General features: G+C 40.2%; 1 protein-coding gene across 1 annotated transcript in view; it reads right to left on the bottom strand.

The window, feature by feature from the left end:
- Positions 1 to 1,233: 1,233 nt before the first annotated feature.
- LOC140343803 (uncharacterized) overlaps positions 1,234 to 19,654 on the bottom strand; it is a 25,262-nt gene continuing 6,841 nt past the window's right edge. The window contains exons 2-9 of the mRNA XM_072430684.1: positions 18,616 to 18,723; positions 14,214 to 15,845; positions 13,423 to 13,522; positions 10,834 to 10,985; positions 9,540 to 9,652; positions 8,383 to 8,463; positions 7,352 to 7,474; positions 1,234 to 1,618 (exon numbers count right to left, since the gene is read on the bottom strand). Of these exons, the coding sequence (XP_072286785.1) occupies positions 1,544 to 1,618; positions 7,352 to 7,474; positions 8,383 to 8,463; positions 9,540 to 9,652; positions 10,834 to 10,985; positions 13,423 to 13,522; positions 14,214 to 15,845; positions 18,616 to 18,723 (2,384 nt within the window). The 3' untranslated portion in view covers positions 1,234 to 1,543. The remainder of the gene's footprint in view (positions 1,619 to 7,351; positions 7,475 to 8,382; positions 8,464 to 9,539; positions 9,653 to 10,833; positions 10,986 to 13,422; positions 13,523 to 14,213; positions 15,846 to 18,615; positions 18,724 to 19,654) is intronic.

Here is a 19,654-nt window from a genome sequence, read left to right as displayed (position 1 = left end):
CCCAGAACCAAGCTGAGTTTAGACCAAGCCTTGGACCATTACACGTATGCTCTTCATTCTGACCCAGAACCAAGCTGAGTTTAGACCAAGCCTTGAACCATTACATGTGTGTTCTATATCCTGATCTAGAACTAAGCTAAGTTTAAACCATGCCTTGGACCATTACACATATGTCTCTCATCATAATCTATAACCAATCTGCGTTTAGACCATGCCTTGGACAAATACATGAGTGTTGTTCATCCTGATCAAGAACCAATGTGAGTTTACTCCATGCCTTGGACCATTTCACGTATTTTCATCATTCTGATCCAGAACCCAGCTGAGTTTAGTGCAAGCCTTGGACCATTACATGCGTGTTTTCCACTCCGATTCAGAACCAAACTAAGTTTATACCATGCCTTGAACCATTTCACGTGTGTGTCCTCCATCATGACCCAAAACCAAGCTGAGTTTAGACCATCCTTTGGCCCTTTACACATTTGTCTTCAATCTTCATCCTGAACCAAGCAGAACCTCAACTGAACGTCCATGCAGAAGGATTAGCCAAAGATGACAGTGAAGGAAGCCATATCTATTGCAGGGTAGGGATGTCAGGTCCCAAAGGAAGGTTCTATAGTGTGGACCCAAACATATACAGTGAGATCTACCTATTTGTCGCCATCCAGGTTGATGGCCCACCTGAGTCTTATTTGGTCTTACCACATTGTGGCCATCATGCCACCTAATAGGCACAGTCTGGGTTCAGAGCCTAGCAGTTGGCAGGAGCTGCCACCGGAGGAGCCTTTCAGTTAATCTTCAGGAGGACATTTTATGGAGTAGTGAGCAGCCTTCGGCCACTTTCCTTTGTGAAGAACTAGGTTTTTTTACTGCTACCCCTATTGAAACTTTCTTAAAGAGTAGCACACCACCTCTCCCCCATCACTTGTTCCTGTGCCCGCTCTGTAGGTGCTACTGTAGCTTGCTCTGGCATTTAGATAATGCAGGGGGCGTGGCTATCAGCATTGTCATTGTGTGTCAATCAACTACATCTAGCCACACCCACTACATTCTGGATTGGCCGCACTAGCATAACTCCTCCCACTACGAGCTGCAGTGTCTAAGAACGGGAGGGTGTGTAACACAAATAAAGGAGGAATCAGTTCAAACAAAGTAAAACAAATTTTGTTTATTTACAAGATTTGATTATCATAAAGGAAATGAATTTTGGACAGGGCATGTCATTTACTTTGGCAAAACATCCTCAGCTGTTTGTTGGTGGGGCTGGTGGTGCTACACCTAAATGAATATTACATAGAAGCTTGAATAACACACTCGTCTGTACAACCAGATCTGAAATATGTATTTAATTATCTAATAATAAATAAAACATAAACTAAATTAGGTATAAATATGTCTAAAAGGAAATGTCCATGCATTACACTTTTCTGTGTCACAAATATAAGGAAATGGATGCTCATTGAATTAGTGTCAATTAGGAATTCTCCGTCTCCATTAGGCCGTCCGCTGACAGACGAATAACAATCTCCTGCATAATGGCAGCTCATAAACGGGCCGAACTCTCAGTGCTGAAGCAATTTTCTTCTCTTGTAATGACAGTATGCAGCACATCCATGACCTGCAGTGCAATGCAAAAACACGGGTGTCACAAATAGAAAGGTCTCACTTTTGTTCCCATCAGAGTTTGTTCTTTTCAGAGGGAAGGGTGCAGAATTTGGGGACATAATGAAGCTTTATGTGTAAAGAACATTCCCTGCTATTGCTTTAGATAAAGCTGTCTTTCCAGCTTGTTCAGTGTTGCTTCTTCCTAGTTGACTGAATGCCGCCTGAAATTCCCATCGGGGGGAGTTCAAGCAAAACTAAATGCAAACGCACAGAAATTTGGGACCAGGCAGGTCCTTTATTGCAGAAGTGACAGGTGATGTCCCTTCTAAAATAAAATACCCTTACCTGCTTGACTCCAATTTTTTAAATACACTCACCTGTCCCTATTCCGTTACTGGTGCTGCCATTTTCTTCGCCTCTTCTTAGTTTCCTGATGTAAGTGTGGGGGTTCATACAGGCCCAGTAGCCCTGGGGGGATGCCCCCCATATCCTGCATTGAGCTGCACATTTCTTTAGAAGAACATAATAATCAGGCAGGTAAGTATGTTTTATTGCAAAAGGAATATCACCTGTCCCTTCTGCAATGAAGCAACCTGCCTATAATACCCCTTTAAATATTATTCCTTCCCTTACTGCACATGGTGACACCATTATCCTAATTACAAGATCAATTAGATATCCCAATCAACATTCTACAAATATTGATTGAAAATTATTGTTAGAAAAGTATTAAATTTTTGAGTGTTTGGTCCATAGTGTATGGCCAGCGTTATAGGGGCTTGGAACACAAACATTCTGAATTTGATCAAATCTGGTTAGATAGGTTAAGAAATCTGACCAAATTCAGAAATTCAGAGCTGGAGTTTGTATTTTTTTATTAATGCCATATCTGTCAAAGACAGGTATAATGAGGCTTAGCCAATCTGAGCACCGGATGAGGACAGGTATAATGAGGCTTAGCCAATCCGATCATCAGATGAGGACAGGTATAATGAGGCTTAGCCAATCCGAGCACCGGATGAGGACAGGTATAGTGGGGTGTAGCCATTCTGGGCTTTGTAGATGACAGCTGGCAATGAAAGGCATAATGGGGTTCAGCCAATCCAACCAGTGAAACTTTACCGGTATAGTAGGGCTCAACCAAACCATGTGCTGAACAATGGCTGCTGTTAATGACAGGTAAAGCAGGGCTCTGCCAAACCAGCCACTAGATGATGACAGGTACAGAGGGGATTAACTAATCCAAGTGCCGGACAATGACAGGTACAGTGGGGCTCAGCCAATCCAAGTGCTAGATGATAAGAGTTGTTGGGCTCAGCCAATCCAGTTACTGGATGAAAGGAATAGTAGAGCTCAGCCAATCCGAGTTGGCCTCAATGAGCGGTATAGAGGAGCAACCAATGTACTGGATAATCACAGCTGTCAATGACAGGTATAGTGGGGCTCAGCCAATCCCGCCACCAGACGATAACAGCCGTCAATGGTATAGTGACAATAGTCATTGGAACAATAGTACAATGGGGCTGAGCCAATCCAGGCACCGGATGATGACAGATGTAAAGGAATATTAATGTCACAGTAGAACTCTGATTGCTGGAATTCTGAGTTTTAATCTGATGTTAGAATAGCTCCTCTCATAGCTACCCGACCACCACTTGCCAGCAACAAATATTGTGGTTTGGATCACATATTTTAAACGAGCAGTGCTATATCTGTCAATGACAGGTATAGTAGGGCTCAGCCAATCCAGGCACTAGATGATGACAGGTGTAATGGGGCTCAGCCAATCCAGGCACTAGATGATGACAGGTGTAATGGGGCTCAGCCAATCCAGGCACTGGGTGATGACAGCTGTCAAGTACTGGTATAGTAATGTCACAGCAGAACTTGGATTGCTCATATTCTGACACCAGAATAGCTCCTATCAGAACTAGATGACCACCACTGACCAGCATAGGACTATGTGCAGACCGGTATGGCAGAACCACAAGGTTACCCAGGTGTTCAGAGGCACTTGTGGTGGAATGTTGTTTTCGGCCATATTGCGGAGAGGTTAAAAGGAAGCAGTGGCAGACGGCCCTATAGCGTAGTGACCAGGGGTGTAGTGGGTTGGGCACCGGTGGGAACCCCGTGCCCTCGCTTTTTCCTGGAAACAGGCACATGTGCCCACTCTTATTTTGCCAAGATATTCTTTGGTGGTCCTGCGGAGAAGGAAGCTGGGGCCGGCACACCGGCCAGAGCCGCGGACCACATCGCCTATATGGAAGTGCAGGCTCGGGGCGTTGGGCAGGTTCTGTCTCTCCGAATACTGGCCCACTCTCCCATTGCAGACTCAGACCTGTGGGTTCTGGTATCATGACGTCTCCCTAGGGGAAGTTTCTTGTCCTTTGAGTGACACATAGGCAGGGGTGTAGTGCGGCGGGCACGTCATGGATAGTACCATGCCGCCTCTTCTTTTTTTCCGTCTACACATTCTGCAAAGAGTTTGCATGTCTCTATGTTCGTTAGTTTCCTCCCTTGCACTCTGATATTTTCTGGTACAAGTAATTGGCTCCCCCACAATAACCCTGACATGACCCTTATAAAAGAGATCATTGAAAATCCATACAAGGGGTCAAATACAAAGTAAAATAGAAAAAGCACAAAATATTAACTGTAGCTGGAGTAAAAAAGCTGGGAGAACTTTCCCTGCATGTTCACCTTGCCATCCAATTACTAATCTCAAATTTTTCATTTTTGGGATAAAAGAGAACAAATGGTGAATGTACAGACAGTATAGAACTTGTGTGGATGGCATCTATGGTTAAATAATGTGGCGAGTTCCAGTTTACATAGGACGGAGAATAGCAATCCCTGTCCTACTTTTCTCAGGGCCGTTCCTGCTTGGCTACCATAACAATGACTAATAATATATAATGGACATTCGCTGCTCAGGTCCACCTGTCCTCATAAAGTTCTGTCTATCTTATGAGTTACCTAGCTAAAACCTCAGCTTTAGAAATGTATAAAATATACAATATAAATATATTTTAATATATATATAATATATAAATATAAAAATAAAGGCAGCTTTGTATTAAACTATAAATTAAAAATAATTAAATGTTTTAAAGGCAGCTTAAAGTACCTAAATGTAACTGTGCAATGCCCTAAGGAGCTCAGACTGGGGATGGGGGAAGCAGAACAAGCAGCCAATCAGATATGTTGCAGTGTTTATGTCACCTAGGAAGCTGCTGGTTTGGGGTTCATGGCATGCACTAATACTTTGAATTGCAATGACACTTTTTTTGTTTTCTTTTTAAAATGAAGTCTGGGAAAGAGGGAGGTTGGTGTGTAGGGTATCCAACAATGGCACTAGCTTGTTTCATTGGGTGGGTTAGCTCTCCATTACATTATTGCAATGAGTAGACAAGCCTTTGATGCCATGCTGATCTGCTGGCCTACATTCTGGCTTAATAAACCTGCAGCTTTTATTAAAATAATCCTGGTGATCCTGCCATGGAGGTCCTCAAGCAACTTCCTGTGATAGGGTGACAACACTCTGACTGTATTGAAAATATTTCTATGTTGTCATTCCATGTTGACTGCACTTATCATACCATTTGCTTATGATACACAGCACAATTGCAAGCTAAATATCATTCATTTGGGGTTCACATCTACTTTAAACGTACAATGTGGCCCCTGAATGATCTGTGTTGACAGGTTTAGCAATCCAATGCTGGTCAATGAGAATGCAAAACCCAACTGAAGCAATGCAAAATCTGTTTGGCAGAGCCCCGTGCAAAACATGCTTAAGGAAGGCCAATGAAGGTCAGAAGGAGGTCAACTGAAAGCCAAACTGAGGTCAACTGCAGGTCAAATGCACTTCTCAATGAATTCTAAATGATCACCAAATAATTTCAGGCTGCTTGCATCAACATGAGCCCAAATCCCATACACAGAGGTCCTAATATTCATCAAATAAATATTCTAAGACTCTCTTGCTGCATCAAGGTGGTGAGGGGGGGTCAGCCGTTCCACAAGCGCAAAACCGCGCCAATTCATTTTCTGCCGTGAAAATATTTTATTATAATCCAGAATCTCTTGCCCAATCCTCCATTGACAAGCTAATAATAACTCTATTGTGGCAGTAATGATTTTCTACTTCATGCTGGCATCTAACACGCCAAAGGAAATTGGGCTGCTAGTAGAACCTTTGTGCCGTCAGTAAATGCCAGAATCAGCCGGTACAGCACCAATATGAATTGATCAGAATCGTCTCTCAGCCCCTCCCCCCTTCTACCATCCGCTATTGTGGGAATCATTTATTATAATTTAGGTAATCCAAAATCTATTTCACATTTCCTCTAATAGAGCCCCATGGGAAGCTGCAAATCCCAAGCCTTTGTGTCCCTGAAATCCATTGTGTGTGTGGCTTTTTTTTTCATTTGAAATTTAAAGCTGAACGCCAAAAAAAGAATTTTCCTGGCAAAGAATTTGTATATCTTTGTATTGTGGCTCAGTGGTTAACACTCCCACCTTTCAAAGTTCCAGGTTTTCAACTAGTACAAAATCTGCATGGAGTTTGTATGTCCTGCAGGTGTTTGCTTGGTTATCTTTCACATTCCCAAAGATATACAGGTAAATTTATTGCTTATCTGTTTTGGGTGGCTCAGTGGTTAACACAACCACTTTGCAGCATAGAGTGCTAGGTTCCCAACTAGGAATCCATCTGCATGGAGTATGTATGTTCTCAAAGTTTTCCATTACTTATCTTTCACGTACCTCTTTCAACATTCACTACTTGTTTGGATTTCTATGAATGGATTGCTGTAGTTGATCCCTCTCCCATACATTATCTGCACATGTGTCCCAGCATTGAGCAGCCAGTCATTGGTCATGAGGGGCCCCCTATAGGCCTTCCGGAGTAAAGGGCCCAGTTTAACAACCTCCAATGTTGTTCCACTGATAAGGAGAGAGAGAATTCTAGTGTGGCAATCCTCCTGGATTCAATCTGTATATAACATAGACCCCGTCTTTCTGCTAGCCTGTCCTTGCCCCCTGTCCTTGTACCCCCTGACCTTGTACCCCTGACCTTGGCCCCCTGCCCTTGCCCCCCTGCCTATGTTCCCCTGACCTTGTACCCCCTGACCTTGTCCCCCTGTCCTTGTACCGCTGCCTATGTCCCACTGACCTTGTACCCCTGACCTTGGCCCCCCTGCCAAGCCTCCCTGCCTATGGTACCCCTGTCCTTGTACCCCTGTCCTTGTACTCCTGTGTTCATCTTTGTCTTTGTACCACTGCATTTGATGCTCTCTCCTTGTCCCACTGCCCTCCTATGTTCCCCTGACCTTGTACCCCCTGACCTTGGCCCCCTGCCCTTGCCCCCCTGCCTATGTCCCCCTGACCTTGTACCCCTGTCCTTGTACCCCCTGCCAAGGTTCCCCTGACATTGTACCCCTGTCCTTGTACCCCTGTCCTTGTACTCCTGTGTTCATCTTTGTCTTTGTACCACTGCATTTGATGCTCTCTCCTTGTCCCACTGCCCTAGTGCCCTGTCCTTGTATCCTGTCCTTATAAACCTCACCTTGTCCTTCTGCCCTTATCCCACTGCCCTTGTACCCCTGTTGTTGTACCCATCTTTGTCCCTCTGTCCTTGTCCCTTTGTCCTTTTAATCCTCTCCTTGTCCTTCAGTCCCTGTCTTCTACCTTGTACCCTGTCCCTGTACCCCAGTCCTTGTCCCCCTGACTTTAATATTATCACCTGTGCTGTAGGTACAGATCCCTCTTTAATGATGTTGACATTTCCTTTCTCCAGCATTGTGCAGTCAATGACAGTGAATTCATATTCGTTCTTCTGTATCTCATCAAGAAGGATTGCATCAACCTGAAACCAAGGATAAAAAATTAAACATGACCAACCAAGGGCAGGCCAGCATTATGATAAAAAAAAATTTTTTGAAAAAATTATGGTTCCAGGTTAAAAAAAACTAAACATTAAAAAAATAACAGAACTGCTGCTTTAGGAGCCGTCCTCTCGTCATCTGTGAATACCAGAACTGCCGGGCTTCCCTTTACACCTCACTGTTATGCCTCGGGATATATTTCTCCGCAACAATAATAAAATATTTATATACTTTTGTTTTTACTTTTTATCTTTTATGAAAAAAATCACAAAAATAGTTAAAAAAATGTTAAAAAACAGTTAAAAGATATGCTCACAATAGCCAATCAGCATATGAAGTGACACTTTCAGATAAACTACATGTATCATTAAGCAAATACTAATAATTGTTTTATTGCATGTGCTAATTTTTACTTCCACCTTATCAACTTCAAGGGATCTATTTATAAATTATTCCCCTGTCAATTCCTTCATTATATTCGTTTATTTCCTATTTTGACAGCTGTGCATTTCGGACGATTGGCCACTAGATGGCAGAATGAGTCCTTGTTTTAGTAAGAACTGAAAAGAGATCTGTGAATTTCAGATGAATTGATTGGGGGAATAATTTATAAATAGAGCCCTAAAAAAGCCACAGAGGCCCTATAAAGAATTTTATTTAACACCTTCCTCCCTTTTTAACTTTAACAAATTTATCTCTTTTTGTATGTTTTTTTTTTCTTTTTTCTATCCATTTTGTTATTTTTGAGAAAATGTATCACTTTATTTAAATAAATGAATACATTGGATTTTTATTTACATACATATGTATAATTATGTCTATATATGTATATATTATTTTGGGACACTGTCAGTCATTCACAGCTAGGATGATGAATGTTATACTGTACCTTTCCTGGAAATTTTTGAAACTTTACATCCAACATTATTTGAGTCCTTTTACTTAATAAACGTACAGCAATAGGACCCACCTGTATATAAAGAAAAACAAAGAAAAAATACAATAATAATTAAAAAAAAATTAAAAACATATTTGTCAAAGCTAAATTCCAGTCATATATATATAACAAACATTACACCACTGTATTAATCAATTTATCATATGTATTTAAATATAAAAAAATAATAAACACAAAAACTTTTGCATTTTTTCGTAAAAAAAAATGTGTAAAATTATTTTTTATGCCAGCAGTGTAAGTAACTGAATTTGACCCCAGTATCAGAACCCACACTGGTGGAGGGAGAAGCCGGTTAGGTTTGTGACAATGCTCATGGGCTAAAACGGAATATCCAAAAAGGAGGCGAAAGCAGAGGTGAGCTAAGCAGTCTGCTTCTTCTTTCACATAATGACCAGTGAGTGAACCTATATTAGAAAGTCATCAGATTCCCCCCACTAGGTTGTTTTTTTACAGGTTAGATATTTTGTACATTTGAGTTTATTATAAAAGGTCATTTTCTCCTAAATGATCTTTTATGTGATATTGTTGGTCACCACTAGATGGTGCTGTGTCCTCAAATTATGTGTGTAACAAACATTACTACTGTCTCAGACAAGAGTCTGTTACACACCTCACATAAGACACAGTGCCATCTAGTGGGTTGACCTAAATATAAACCTTTTCTAATTGCATTTTCAGGTTAAAATAACATGTTGATTTATACTTGAGTATATACATATACCATTTATGTATTCAATTATTAATTTCATTGGAATGTTAATAACGGGAGGGGGGAGTGCAGGGAAGACAAATTATAAACAGATTTACTTTCATTTCATGATTTGGGAATTAAAATAGTGGTAGTGTCTTTTTAGGATGTTATACACCTGAACTCATGACATATCACAGCACCCCAACCTATGGGCCAGATTTATTAAAGCTCTCCAAGACTGGTGAAGAATGGATCTAGTCCAGGATTGAAAACGTTTGCTAATAGTAAGTGATATTTAGGAAATCCATTCCAGATTTGTTGGATCACCCAGGTTCTCCCATGACAGTCTATCTTCTCCAGTCTAATAAATCAGGCTTTATATCTACACAGCACTCACCCGATTAATGATCTGGGTGGTAACTTCACAGTCTGACATATACAATGTGACACTTTTCATGGACCCCAATAGTGATGAGGAGTTGATCAATCTGAGGTTGTCCATCCAGGTTCCTAAGGGACAAAAATAAAAAATAATTCAATTTCAAAAATAATTATATTATCTGTAAATGTTTTTATCAAAACATTTAATTATTTGGACACACGGACATTTTTTTTATTTTGTCATTGTCATATATTGTCAGCAACCAAAAATATTTTTGTTTGGATATAATATATATACAATATATAAAAATAAACGTTAAAAATCAAAAACATAATTTCCTCTTTTTCTTTTATTGAATGATAGATTAAAGACTAAGCTTGGCGTTTGGCAATTAGATTTGGCAGCTGGGGCAGTGACGGGCACGTTGTGCATTGTATTTGGCCGCCAGATCGACCCAAACATTGGGGGAATTTTGGGGAAACTGTCAGCAAATCAGAGGCAAATAGGGTTTAGCTAGGATTCCTACAGTCAAAACCTGCAAATTCTTTTTTTTATAATGTAACTATTTTTGAATGACAATAAAATAAGTTTTTGCAAATTGATTTGTATTTTTTGCAGGAAGCCCACAGCCTCCTGGGGTATCAATGTCACTTCCCAAGAGGCTACGGGCTGCTTCTTTTTCACATGCCCAATCTCGGCTTCCCTGTACTCTAAGTGCCGATCTTACGAATGTGCAGGCAGATTGGAAGTCTTTTTTTATGTTATCTGCATGCACGTCACCTGATTTTGTGACAGCACAGTGTGAGATTAGGGGACAAAGGAAGAATAATGTGAAGAAAGAGGAAGATGATGGCGGTGCCCAGTGTGCAGTCTGTGCAAGAACAAAGAAGAATGATGAGATGGCACAGATTCAACTGGATAAGGAAAGATTAGCGGTTTTCCAACAATAACAGTAAGTTTTTTTTTCATGAAAATTTCTTTTTAAGTGGCTCTTGTATAAAAAAAATCCACCGCCAACTATTGGCACCAGCAAAACCTTAATTTGGGGTCCTAAGAAAATCTTAAAACATGCAAAACCCTGCTGCAGCTCTGTACAGGAGCACATTGGAATTTGGCATCCTCAGCCATTCTCAGATATTCCCTAGAAGACCCAGTAATGACACATTGGGTGCGGGGGAATTTTGACATTTTGAACAATTATTTATTTATTTTTGTGTTTCAAGGTGAGCATTTCTCACCTTGGGGGGTCAAACATAAGCAGCCCCTTGTATTTCCATCGAAATACAATGTACCCTTCCTTCCCACTCACCATTTTTAGGCAGAACAAATCCGACAGGGTTTGGCCAGAGGCCTTTGACGAGTTCCTGGACCCTCCTACCCAGAACAGATTTTTCTTCTTGAAGATCTGCAAAGCCGCTAATGAAAATTGATATCTCATTGTCTTCCGTTTCGATTTCTAGTCTGCAACAGAAAACAGAACCTTTCTCATTTCATTTTCTCAATCTGTTTGAGCTTGGTGTTCTATCTCTTACATTGGTCTTTGTAATACAAACAACAGCAATTTAACAGAAATTCTTGTTTCTACATTTTTGGTAGATCTTCTGATCTCATTTACCATCACTGAAGCCACTTCATGTCTACATGGCTGGATTGTTTGTAGGCAGAAAGTGACAAAGAAACTCCAGGAGATCAGTGGCCATGAGATGCAATAGAATAAGAAAAATAGATTGTATTAATAAAAAATTACTAATTTTCTTTGGATTTGCAGTTAGGGTCAAAATCTCCTTGTGTGCATTCAGTAAGCACTCGGGCCAGTTCATATGTGTTTTTCTAAAAGCTGTGACAGCAGGGGACTGATTGCCGCTCTTGCTTTATGGAAGGATGCTGCTGCATATTTGTTACAGAGTAGAATTTACTGATTGTGGGAATTTAGGGCTGACCGAGAAAACAGCTCTCCTTGTGTGCAGACATTGCATGGACGGTGGCAGCAGCCAAATCCCCCCATTACATAATGTTATCAGAGGATATCTGAAATGCAGAAAATGCACAATGAGTTACTGAGATAGTAATTAATCCCTTTTCATCACATTGATGGGATTGTTCCAGGTATGTGTCATGACATTGTTGCAGCAGCAGAGCGCCCAACTAAGAACCATTCTCTCATAGCACTTATCATGGCAGGAGTCACCACAAGGGATCTACAATATACATATCCCATCCAATAGATAAATATATTGCATTTCATGGATAGTAATTTAGTGATAGGCAGGTTGGTTTATCGGCAAAATTATTGAAGTAATCATAAACATTAAAGCCACCTAAACTCAAAATGTTTACTTTACATAAAAGGGTAGACAACCAGTCTTTATAGAATGATTCCCTTCCTATCAGGGACATCATTGGACCCTTCGGGATCATATCAGGGACATCATTGGACCATTGTTCGGAATCATAATGCTGCATTATGAAAAGCAATTGTACACAGGTAAATAAAAGACCCTCCTGTATGATTCTGGTGAGGTGCTGCTACCAACATTGATATCCATTTGATCTCAACCTTTAGCCTAATAAAAGCCTTTTTTTCCTTTCCCATTGCAAAAAAAAGGTTCTGAAAGTTTTTCTCATACATTTTATAAATGTTAATATGTCAAAGGAGTCTCTTTTCTTCTTCGTCTTGACCTGTTAGTGCCATTTAATGTGGACTTGAACTTGAAAGCCCAAGCTGCTGGATAATGCCAGGCCCACCTACCCAGGATGTCAGGGACATTGGTGGACTTTGCTTTGAGATGGTTCAGAATTTAGTGACGGTTCTATATGTCTTGCAGTTGCTGTCCTTATTGCACTTGACTTGGTTTTGCATTCTCATACACTTGTATGGGATTACAGATCCTGTTTAAATTGAACAAAAGCCTGTTAACACATGCGCTATTTAACTTTTCCCCCTTCTTGCTCTATCCATGCTACTCCAATTTTGGCTGCCCTATCGTGTTTGGGTTACGCGCCCTGGGACTCACGGCCATTATGCACACAACTGAACTAGCAAGCACCACCTTGGCTCACAAGTCCATTTACCAATGAAGAGGGAGTGCAGTGGGAGACCACTGGAGTTTGGATACAAAACTAGCGCAGGGATGGATGAAGAATGATAATACTGTGAGTGGAGGGCAATAAAATAAACTTGGAATAAATAAAGCTAATTGTAAATTAATTGCACCCTTTTCCAACACCTGAAATCAGAGTGATTTGTTGACATTAAAGGAGGCACCACATGTATACAGATCTTATCACTTCTCCACCCTGATCCTCTGCTGAACTATGGATAAATAAATGCAGTAATTCCGGATACGGGGAATACGTGACATTTTCCTATTCTTAGCACAATGCAGCACATCTTACCTGTCCGTCCAGTCCCTAGATTTGAATGAGATCATCTGAAAGTGATGTCACCTTATGTAAGTTCAGCTTTAATAGAAAGTCAACACCTACATGGCAAAGCTAAAGGATAAAAAGAACTTTTTTATAGTTTTCCTTAAAAGTATTATAGGTATGTGAAATTCAAACTTTTTTTAGTTTTAATTTTAGATCAGAAACTACATGCACTTTAAGGCATAATTTCCTCCATCAGCAACTCTTCAAAGTCTGATATTCACTTGTCCAGTGCACACTTTTAGTGCTTTTAGAAGGCTTCTTCTTACTGCTTATGGTGTTCCCAATAATTTTAAACTGGACACATGGTTCCTATCCCGTTGAGAACTTCTACTTCTAATACCCTTATTTTCATTTATGATACAATATATTTATTAAAGTAATTGTGTTTCAATCCAAAACAAAGAAATTGGTTTGACTGAGTGCTTATGTTATGGCATTACGCCAGACCATACCAAAAAAACGGACTCACTTGGACAACTTCTTTATTGAATCTAAGAAATAAGAAGATGATGCAACGGCATAACCCAGATCCACAGGAATGACACAAATCCCTCCAGACTTCATGAGTTCTGCAAAATGAAGAACACAAGAGACATCGGTTAGCTTGGAATATCAATATGTGAGCGAGCAGCAAGCAGCAAAATCAACAATATTAAGTGACAATAAAAGCTTGTTATGGCCAAAAAGCATCCTGCACCTTTCTCTCTGTGCATGGCACTCATAACAGATAAAAATAGGGCTGTTTTGGGCTATGGTGTTACCATTATTCTGAAATGCTCACTAAATATGGAAGACCTTTGTTAGATAGAGTCAGCCAACATTGGGGCATTTTCTTGCAGGTGTAAGTTGGGCATTTTACCCTTTATTAGAAACCTTGCTAAGGGACCAGATGCTAATGTACATGGGTGCAGTGTTTCCATTATTTGGGGTTACTGGACACCAGCAAATGGTAATGATGCCCACTTGGTTGCCCACTGGGTTGCTGCAAAGAAAGGCCAGCGTTCCCATTGGATAACATTTGTTAGCGGTTGACTACCCTTGTTTAACCCACATTTGTTTATTACCAAAGCTGTGTGATCACCTGATTAGTGCTGGCATGACAATCACATGATGTGTATAAACAAATGGTTGGTGGTTGAGTTTGGTTTGGCCATGTTTGGCAACAAACCGTTTAATCATCATGTTAGTCCTGCATACATAACCAAAGGCATTTCTACAAGAAATCAGTAAAGCACCATTGCTTACAATGGATTCACTTACCAGCTATTTTCTTAATAGATGTGACTTTCTTTGCTGGAAGTGGACGTTGGGTAGAACTTTCCAGAGGCATTATGGGTTTTAGGAATGGTTCTCCCCATGGCAAATGGGGTGCCACCAAGGTTCCATTGACCAGAGCAGCTAAAAAGCAGTAAAAGCTCACAACACCGAAGACTATGCTTAAAGCTGCAACACATTGATGGGGCACAATATTCAAGGCTTGCAATAAGCCACAAATGAGCAGAGCTTCCAGGAAAAGTGAATTGATGAACCAGGCTTTATTTTGTGCGCTCATGCAGATGGTAAGAAATCCATTGAATACTAAAAAACAAATAATTCCGATGGCTATATAGAATGATCTCACAGGCACTTGGGATGCTATATACTTTGCAAAGCCCCATGCTACCCACAGCACTCCGTAAAAAATAAAAGCTCTGCCTTCTGGGGCTTTCCCTGCATACAGGGACATTAAACCAGCTATATGGACCATGCTTCCAGTTGCCATGACCAGTATAAAGGTGCTCGGTGCTTGTACCGTCATGGAAAAGCTTGCCAGGGTGCTAAACGCATGACCAATGACATCCACGTCTCGAGTTTTCAAGGTTGGCGAGTAAAGGGGGTGAATGATTATTCTTGGCTTGAGTCTCATAGCTTGCAAGCCGGAGTTGATAAATGCCGCCAGTCCTTTTCCTTCCGGGATTCTGAAATCGGCTTTTGACAAGTAGAGTCTAAGAAACATGTAAAGTATTGAGATGAGGAAGATAACCAGACTGACTGCCTGTGGTGCTTTGTGGTCAATGCCACCAGGAAGCGTTAAAGTGGCACAATAAATGGTGAAAAGGATCGTGTATACGCCAATGCACATATTTTGCAGACACATCGTCACAGATAAAGCAAAGAAAAGGACGGCAAATACAATCATGAAAGATAAAGGGAGTAATCTCTCCTCTGATGTAGTTGGCTGGTTTAAAAGAGAATATCCTTCTACGATCCTAAGCATGGCCAACAACCCAAAGAAAGCAGCGTGTAATATGTCACTAGCCCGAAAGGATGCCACAGACACCGCTAGCTGGTACGCCACCAACGTGAACATCCAATAGGCTTGGCCACTGAACAGAATGGTGGTTGTGCCCAAAAGTTTTCCACAGAGGATGCTGGAAGAAACCATGTTGGCCAAAATTCCGGTGGCAATGAGGTGGTTTCTTGACATACGTTCCGTGAAATCAATTCGCTTCTCATCCGGTAAGGCTTTTTTCCCAGTTATAATGTTTGCGAACCTGAGTCCTACGAGATAAAGGCTGATGACGGTAACTATCATGAAGTTACACCCGATAGCGGAGGTACCAAGATTCTTGTCACCATACAGGGCAAGTACATGGATGTTAGCAAGACCAAGACCAAATGACAATAAAGGGAAGGGGCCTTTGTTTTGGAGAGTTCCCACACAGCCTATGACAAGAAAGGCACAGCAGATAGCTAGCAGTCCTGGGTATAAGGTTTCTTGTATCTGTTTTGCATTTGTAAGGATTTTATGATCTGCTAAGAGATGAACAATGCCGGAATTACTCCAGAAGACTGAAACCGTCATGCATAATGATACTACCAGGGGCTGTGCGCTGAACTTCTTCTGGATACCTATAGGAAAAACAAAATATATGACCAATGTTTATTTTAGTATATAAACCATGGATGTTCATCCTACACAATTGTATTCTTTTATTCACCTTTCCTGTATCTCATCCTTACAACTACTTCTTGTCTAGTGCTTCAGTGATAGTTGCATAGAATTGCCCATGGTGGGTTTCCAAATGGGGCCCACAGCTGATCATGCATTTATAATATGTGTTCACATGGCCAATTGTCTCCATTGGAAGCCCATATGACAAGATTTCATCACACAACAAGCTCTGTAGGTATTAGGGTTAGGTATAAACCCACTTTAGTTTTTTGGGGGATTGTTTATTTCTACTCTAATGTTTGGATAAGATCCCTCAGGATCCCTTACCTAGTCTCCTCTGTGCCCACTGTGTGTTCTACGGTTAGTTAGGAAGGGATATTTTCTAAATGATACTGTGTACTACCATCTGAATATTTGGTATTATTGCCCATGGCTGTCTACAAATCACTTGGTAATTGTAATCATCATCATGATCATCATCTACAGTATATCAGAAATGAGGTTTCAAGCCTTCAGGTGGCTAGTTACAGCATTTCCAATCTTTATTCACTCCAAATTGTCAGTGGTGAATGATACATCACAATACTGTATCCTTATTGGTTGTTAGACTTATCCTCAACACATCAGCAGTAGTGTTGGTGGAATATCTCAATATTCAATTTAACAGCTGTTCGATTGAATAGGGGCACATTGTTCAGGTGATTGAACGTCGATTTCGAACACCAAGTCAATAGGGGAAAAATGTGGATTATTTTTTGTGAATTTGTAGAACTGCAAAAGCAATCAGGGGAGCAGAGCTGACAGCTGCGCTTCCCTGATTGCTCTTGCAGCCCTAGGGTAACTATAGTATGTGTTCTCCGATAGAGATTCACTATTCAAGAACACAGGATCCCCGGGCTCTAGAAACTAAATGGGGACAAGTCTCTCCATTCATTCACCTCTAGTGCTCTGTGATTGGCTGGGAAAGGAAAATCCTGATGTCACTTGAGCTGTCATCAGGGTTTACCTTTCCTCAGCCAATCACAGAGCACTAGAGGTGATGAATGGGGAGACTTGTCCCCATTTAGTCTCTAGAGCCCGGGGATCCCACACAGGAGGATTCACACAGCTGTGCATGGGAATTACTGTGATCACCTGTAATAAAAAAAAAGTTAGTTACACAAATCACATTCAATAAATTACTTTAACATTAAAGCCTCTTTTTTTAACACATTTTGTTACACATGAATTTGCAAAGTTGAATCCCGTGTTTTTCCGGTCGGGGCTATCTAATTTGGAACAGCCATATTCGGGTCGAATGTAAGAACAATCCGAATTCGAACACCAACACTAATCAGCAGTACAACTATACCCAGCTTTTTTCACACTTAGATCCAAGGGGCCTGATATATCAAAGCTCTCCAAGACTGGAGAAGATAGACTATCATGGAAGCATATGGGTGACTCAGTAAACCTGGAATGCATTTCATAAAAATAATTTGATATTAGTTGGACCACATCCACTCCAAGTTTTCAGGATCACCCATGATAGTCTATCTTCTCCAGTCTTAGAGAGCTTTGATAAATCAGGCTCAGTGTGCTTTCAATTTAGAATATTTAAAGTTCCGCTCTCATTACAATGATAACTTTTTTTCACAGACAGGGAATGTCAGTTGTGGAGGAAAGAAATGTTCACCCTTTTATAATTAAGACTTTTTCTTGTTGTAGAGCAGATGAATGTCAGGGCATGTTTGTTTTTTTTTGGGCCAGGCAAATGTCTACCAATTTTGCTTTATCAATAGAATAGTTTTTACCCAAAGAATTTCAGGTCAGACAAATTTTACAAATAGACCCCATTACATACAGTGCCAATGCCGACAGCGGGAGATCTACTATACCATGGAAGTAAAAGCCTTCTTTTTAGGCTTTTTGGAGAAAGCAGCAAAAGGAAATGTTTGTGTGTTGTGTTGGCCAAGGGAATAAAGAGAAGAATATTGAAAAAATTATTACCTTTAATGGCTAACTGAAAAATGGTTTATAATGGGAGCTTTTAAAGAGTCGGTCCTTGTCTTTGGGCATATTAACTTTGGAAAATGGCCACATAATATTGCAACAAGGATACGAGTGAAATGTTTCCTTGATTCACAGAATTGCTGGTACCTTCTGAATCTTTATCCACCAGCATGTTTTAATCTTGCATGTGAATGAACTAAAAAAACACCTAAAAGTCACAATTCAAGTTTTTCCTGCTGCATGTGAATGTGAGTGAAAAAAAAATGACATCTTTACACAACAATTTAAACTTTAAAAATGCAAAGAATGCAGCCCTGCATTTATTAGGATCAATATTTAAAAATAAAAAAAGATTTTGACTTGGTATTGGGGTTTTGCAAACATTAGTATGGCATGGATCAGACTGGAGGAGGGAAAAACAACAAATCAGCTCTCCTGCAGCGCTACCGAGGAGGATGCTGATAGGAGAAGAAAGCAAAATGATAAAGAGATGAGATTATCAGTCTGCTGCTTCTCTTTTCAATGTCCATTGACAGGCTGGGGGAGGGACAAGACCTCCAAGTGTTACTGACCTACACCGGAGAAAGATCAGGTCCCATAGCACCATAGCCGCTCCCTATTAATGGCCATGGATTTGGATTGGGATGTCCAACGTGCTCAAACATGTGCAGTGATTAGGTGTTCACAAATGTAAAAAATATAAAAAAGGTTACCAAAAAGATAGCCATGTATTACCTATATGTCCTTGGAACAGGGCCAAAATAATGAGCAGAATTCCCATTGCCGATCGAGTGATGAGCTCTTGGGATAAATTGTAGTAATACACAGCAAGCAGCAAGGTACCTAGAATGGGGGAGCAGAATCAATCAATCAATCAATCAATAATCAATGACTATAAAAAGGACGTTCTTGGGTCTGCAGGTCAAGATCATAAGAAGAATTTGGCCTGATATATTAAAAATCCCTAAGACTGGGGAAGATAGACCATCATGGGAGAACCTGGGTGATATAAAAAACCTGGAATAGGTATAAAAGAGTAAAAAACTCCCTGCACTCCTATGAATGTTATCTACGTATAGGTGACCACGTCTAACTTGTCATATAATATGCTATAATAATATAGTATTTAAACTGTTTCAAAATGTTTCTAATAAATAATTTTGCTTTAAAAATCAAGGCCGCAAACCCCGTCTTTTACTTTTCTTTGCTATTGTATGCGATAAACCTGGAATAAATCTGCTCCAGCATTGAAAATGTTTGCCAAATAATATGAAATTATTAAAAAAATCCATTCCAGGTTTTTTTGGAATCACTCAAGTCCAAACATGATTGTCTATCTTCTACAGTCTTGGAGAGCTTTAATAAATCAGCCCCAATGAAGTCAGTATGGTTACATAATTATTACAGCTGGGGTAGATTTGGAAATTTAGAGTAATATGGATTACCCCAGAGTCCATAAAATGTTTACAAAACAATTTGGTAAATTTTTGCAAAAATTTTAGTAAATTTTGGGAAGAAATTGGTAAATTTCTGCTAAAAAGTAGTTTTTTGCCATTTTGGTACACTATATTAAAGTAAATAGGATAGGCACAAATTAGGATATCAACGGCCTTTAAAATTCCCATGAGGACTTTTTATTTGTCATTTTTTGTGCCAAATATCAGCCCTGGTTAGCCTAATTTTTTTTTATAAAAAAAAAACTTTAAATAAAAAATCCAATAAACAATCTTAATGTGTGTGTTTCAGCTCGTAATGTAATGTCACAAGAACCATC

The sequence above is a fragment of the Pyxicephalus adspersus genome, chromosome Z (genome assembly GCF_032062135.1).
Source record: "Pyxicephalus adspersus chromosome Z, UCB_Pads_2.0, whole genome shotgun sequence".
In the NCBI taxonomy this organism is placed as follows: domain Eukaryota; kingdom Metazoa; phylum Chordata; class Amphibia; order Anura; family Pyxicephalidae; genus Pyxicephalus; species Pyxicephalus adspersus.
This window is presented reverse-complemented; position numbering and strand designations above follow the sequence as displayed.